Source organism: Oxyura jamaicensis (assembly GCF_011077185.1).
Source record: "Oxyura jamaicensis isolate SHBP4307 breed ruddy duck chromosome 4 unlocalized genomic scaffold, BPBGC_Ojam_1.0 oxy4_random_OJ70553, whole genome shotgun sequence".
In the NCBI taxonomy this organism is placed as follows: domain Eukaryota; kingdom Metazoa; phylum Chordata; class Aves; order Anseriformes; family Anatidae; genus Oxyura; species Oxyura jamaicensis.
The window spans coordinates 1-4941 of record NW_023303824.1 but is presented as its reverse complement, the minus strand read 5'-3'; the positions used below and the strand labels follow the sequence as shown (position 1 = coordinate 4941).

The 4941-nt window shown below is 61.0% G+C and overlaps 1 protein-coding gene across 1 annotated transcript; it reads right to left on the bottom strand.

The window, feature by feature from the left end:
• Positions 1 to 205: 205 nt before the first annotated feature.
• On the bottom strand, positions 206 to 4051 carry SNX12 (sorting nexin 12). Its single transcript, XM_035311444.1, has 4 exons — positions 3808 to 4051; positions 2251 to 2346; positions 1916 to 2040; positions 206 to 1445 (listed from the first exon to the last, which is right to left on the bottom strand). The coding sequence occupies exons 1-4, from the start codon at positions 3970 to 3972 to the stop codon at positions 1343 to 1345; spliced, it is 489 nt and encodes a 162-aa protein (XP_035167335.1). The 5' UTR covers positions 3973 to 4051; the 3' UTR covers positions 206 to 1342.
• Positions 4052 to 4941: the final 890 nt, after the last annotated feature.

Genomic DNA, 4941 nt, shown 5'->3' with positions numbered 1-4941 from the left:
TGTGCTGGGCAGGAAGCCTGGCAGGGACAGGAGGTCAGCCACCGCAGGCCTGTGCCCCGAGAAAGGCTCAACCGTGCTGCCACAAAATGACCGAGCGTTGACCCGAGGAGCTCCCGAGCAGAGGCTAAGCCTTGCTCGATTCAGCTGTGACAGCCAGAGGGGTCTCCAAAGGACGGCTCTGGTGCAGCAAGTCACAGCCTCGTGGTCTCTCCCAAGCTCTGGACGGTTCCCTGACCAGTCTTGTGCCTTCCCTTCCACATTAGTAACTGCCTAGCTCATTGGAGAAAAGAACAGAACACAAACAAAACCTATCAGTCCTTACCCTGCTCCATACACAGGCGTCTCGCCCAGGACTGACCTAGCACTTTCTGCCGTCCCTTTCTGGAGAGGCGGTGCCACCCTCGCTCCGCACCAGGCTCCTCCTGCATCTGCCGCCACCGCTGCGCTGCAACAGCCCCCGGCCTCCTCCTGCTCCTCGGCCAGGCCGGTCCCTTCCCCTCCCCTCCCTTCTGCAGCTGGGGCACAGGATAAGGTCACCACAGCTCAGCTGAACCGGGTGCTGCTGGAAACGCCACGGCACCAGCCCCCAGCAGAGCTAGCTGTGGCATTTTTAAAGCCTGGGCCCACGCTGCGACAGCCCAGGCTAGCCCAGCTTCCACACACCAGACTGCTCTCACAGAGCATCGGGAGAGCGCACGGCGTGGAAACCCCCCGAGCTGCCAGCAGCACGCGAGAAGGGAGGGGGATTAACACTAATACACCAAACAGGTCTGTACGCAGGAGGCTGAGAGCAGGGTTAGAGTAAGTCTTGGGTCTCAGCACTTCCAGACAGTGAAGAACGGGGATTTCATGCAGGGCGAACGGGGTGGACGAGGGACCAACACACCCAGGCACCTACTCACTGTTTTGGATAAGCCTTACTAAAACTCTAATACCCGATGCAATCACTGACCAACATGACAACTGCTATTCTCCAGAGTCTCCTGCAGAGATGCTTGGGGCTGCATGGACAGGGGAGTGAAGGTCATCTCCTACCTTTCTGTACAGGGAGAGGGGCAGCTCCTACACCATAATGCCATAAGCAAGTTCCTGCTCCACACCTATTCGCACCTGCCGCTAGGTGCGGGACTACACACTCACTTGCATAAATCTTCATACCTTTAGGCCAAGACCACAGCCCAGTGGAACAAGCTGCTGCCAGTTACAAAAAGAGGAAAATACTGAACAAACTGGGAGGTTCAAGAGAGGAAAAGCTGGTTCAGAGAAGACAGATTTAGTGTAAAAATAAATGTCATTTTTGCAGGAGGGAGGGTGGAATGGAGGAAGACAGTGCCAGGTGCTCCTACTGGCGCACTTTCCCTGGGACGTAATTCCTATCAATAGTCTCCTCTTGCAGGAACATATGTAAGCAGCGCTCGTTCTGTGCCAGTGGGTGTCCAGCAATTCTGGAAGAAAATCAGATGTGGAGGTTAGCAAAGGCACCGCCGAGATCCCCACACACCCACTTCTGTGGGGAGAGAGCAAGGCAGCCAGCCCCAAGCACAGCCCTGCTGGGCTCAGGCCAAGGTCACCAGGTCAGCACAGCAGGGCCAGAAACAGATGCTTGGACAGAGCACACACCCCACAGCACGCACTGCAGCAGATCACAAACACCCTGAGCCAACTCTACCCAGGCAGGTTTCTAACACAGCTATTTTGCAAATATTTGCTTCACTCTCAGAACAGAGCATTGAACACCACCTACACCGGAGGTAGGATTTACTTCAGAACTGTGGTTTCATCACCTGGCTGCAGGCACCATCCTTTAGCACAGCACTTGCATGATCAAGACTCCTTCCTGGTCAACCCACAGCCCTCTTCTGCCAGCAGTAGCTGGGAGGGCAAGCACACGGCAAGCCCAGGACATCAAGCTTACTTGTTAATAAACTGTTCTAGGCCCTGTCTCCGCTCCTCAATGAAGGACTCCTCAAAGATGCCTTCGTCTCCTCGGAAGGGAAGCTGTCGTTTCAAAGCTTTTCCAGGCAGCGGTGGCACTACAATCTGAAAGCAAAGAACCACTCGTGTCAGCAGAAGTGCCACCTGCGAGAGGGCATCCTAAATCATTTGACACTCATCTCCAGCACCACCACCCAGCCAGAGATCAAGCCCAGCAGCTGCCCCACCACAGCCTCTCTTCTGGGCAAGATTGTTGCTACAACTGCTGCTGTATGACCTGCTCGCAGGAACAGGCAGGTCTGAGTTAGACCTCACCTTACTGTCTCGTTCCAGCTCGTTCTTCAGCCATTCGAAGTCACTGTATCGTCTCCTCACACATGACTCCTTCAACTTGAAGATCGGGAGGTTTGTCTGTAACGAAGAGAAGCAGTTAATTTGCAGGTTGCTTCGGAAGCCAGGTAGCATTTCAACATGTGGTTGAAACCTGAAGCTGCGTTTAGAAAACCAAGACCCTGAGAAGAACGCATCACAAGAACAGCTAGCCTCATTATTCAGGACAGAGCACAAGCACCGAAGCCGTTCAGAATCAAGCAAGCACTTGCCAGGCTACTTGGAGCCAGCCATTCCCTCCCCCTCGAGTTACTATTTCGGGAACACGCACCCCACCCAGGGGCACACACTGAAACCAGGGCTTACAAACGCAGAAAGGCTGATTTTTTTTCTCCCCTGAGTTCACTCCATTTTGAGGTGATCTACGAGACAGCTTCATGGCAGCCTGCAGAGCAGAAGAACCTCCTACCCGACAGTGGCGTTTCCATGGAAGAAAAAAGGGAGGAAATCTTGTCCCTGCGACTGCCCAAGGCCAGACCTGGTGCTACAATCTCCTCTCAGAACAGACTGCCACCCTAACGGACAAGCAGCTTTTTCTGGTGGCCTTGTGTCACCAGAGAAACTTGCAGCAATTCCCCTTCCTCCTCCCAAAGTCAAAAGACTGACAGCTACAGGGACTTCATCTCTGCACTACTGAGACACCCTGCAACATTACGGGGACTAAGGCAGCACAACCTGACACACAGCACCCAGATACATACAGGTACTGTTGCAACACAGTTAACTATGTTCAGGATCAGATCTGCAAAATAAAACCGTCTGCCTTCAAAGCCTCTCCTCAACAGCTAGTTTCAGCGAGACTAAGAGGTTCTCATTGCCATCTGCCAACAGGCTGATGGAAACCAAGAACCAGGACAGAGAACAGTAAATATCCGATTGTTCTGTTAAATCATGCTGTGAGCACAAGTCTGTGCCAGCACCGTAACATGCACTGGAGGTAACTCTTTTCAGGGGAAGCTCAGTTTCATTGCTTCAGCTGTCAGGTGCGGAGCCTTGAAGGGGTCACCAGCTCAGCCTGGTTAGGTGCTCCACCTGCCCCGCACTCTCCAGAATCACCGAATTTTGGTAAATGGACCGAGTTCACACCAAAGCGGTAACCACGCCGCCCTGTAAGCACGTCCCAGGACGCTGCTATCTGCAGTCCCTCCCTGCCCGAGATAACCAGCCGCACGCAGCCGCGGCCTGCTCGGCACCTCCCGGCGATGCCCGAGCACCGGGCCCGGGGCTGTCCGAGGGGAGAGGCGCAGGAGCCGGGCCGGCACCCCCATCCCCTCCCGCTCCCTGCCGCGCTCGCAGGAGGCCCCCGCGGCCCCGCCGGCTGCCAGCGCCCTGACCTTGAGGCCGGGCCCGCTGAGGAGCCGCTGAGGAGCCGCCCGCCCCCGCCGGGGCTCGGCTCCCGCCCCCCCCCCCCCGCGGCCCTCCCCCGGTCCCCGGCCCTGCCCCGGGCCTTGTCCCGGTCCCCGCCGGGGGCCGCGGCCGCACCCTCATGCGGAGCTCGTAGCTGGTGTATCTGGCGCGGCCCATGCCCACGGTCTGCGGGTTGAAGATGTCGATCTCCAGGAAGTTGCTGGGCGGCCCGTACGCGTCCGTCAGGTCCTGCGGCTTGGCGTTCAGGCGCCGGGTGTCGGCCACCGCCGCCTCCGACATGGTGCCGCCGCCGCCGCCCCGCCTCAGCCTCGGCCCCGGCCCGGCCGCTGCCGCAGCCCGCGCAGCCCCGCCCGCGCACTGCGCCCCGCCGCGCGCCCGTCGCCTGCATAAATCGATGCTTATACAGGGTCCCGGGCCTCAGGCTCCGCCGCCCCGCCCGCGCATAGCGCCCTGCCGCCTGCGTGCTGCCTGCATAACGCGGCGCTTATCCACGGTCCGGGGCCGGCCGCCTGCGTACCGCGGGTAGGCATTCATGGCGCGGGGCATTCCCACCATGGCCCCGGAACCTGCATGGCGATAACACGCTCGCTGGCTCCCCGCGCACCGCCCGCACCACAGCGGCCGGGACCCGGTGGAGCAGTGCGGGGTGCGAGGCCAGACCGGGCGTGCTGCAAAGGTGGGCCTAGAACCGGAGCACAGCCCCGAAAAATACCATTGGGGGGGGGTGGTTATGTAAGCACGGGCCGCCGCGGTGCCCGCCGGGACTTGTAGTCGCGCCGCCTGCCACGCTCGCCTTTCGGAGCCTCGCCCCGTTCCCCCCGCCCCTCCGCCGCGGGCGTCGCCGGGACTTGTAGTCCGCCCGCCGCTCCCGGCCGCACACCGCCGCCCTGCCGGAACTACCGCTCCCGGCGTGCCCCGCGCGCGCAGGCGCAGAGCGCGGCGCCGCTGCCTGGTAAACAGAGCGGCGCGGCGGCGGCGGCGGGGCCCGGGGCTCACAAAGGGGCCTGGGGCCGGGCCCATGCGCGGCCGGGGTTCGCCGCGGGCCGGGCGGCGTTGAGGGGACGCCCATGGCGGAGCCGGGCGGGGCCGGTACCGCTCCCGGCGGTGCCGCCGCGACGCCGGACATCGACCCCGACTTCGAGCCGCAGAGCCGGCCGCGCTCCTGCACCTGGCCGCTGCCCCGGCCCGAGCTGCCGGCCCCGGAGGCGGGCGGCGCGGCGGAGGAGGCCGCGGGCGGAGCCGGAGCCG

What these genes read in the sequence shown, in the direction of transcription:
- SNX12 (XM_035311444.1), bottom strand. Translation starts at nt 3,972, where the DNA reads ATGTCGGAGGCGGCGGTGGCCGACACCCGGCGCCTGAACGCCAAGCCG. An exon ending in GCTACGAGCTCCGCATGAGG is followed by an intron (nt 2,347 to 3,807) that starts GTGCGGCCGCGG and finishes TCTTCGTTACAG; the next exon opens with ACAAACCTCCCGATCTTCAA. An exon ending in CTAGAACAGTTTATTAACAA is followed by an intron (nt 1,446 to 1,915) that starts GTAAGCTTGATG and finishes ATTTTCTTCCAG; the next exon opens with AATTGCTGGACACCCACTGG.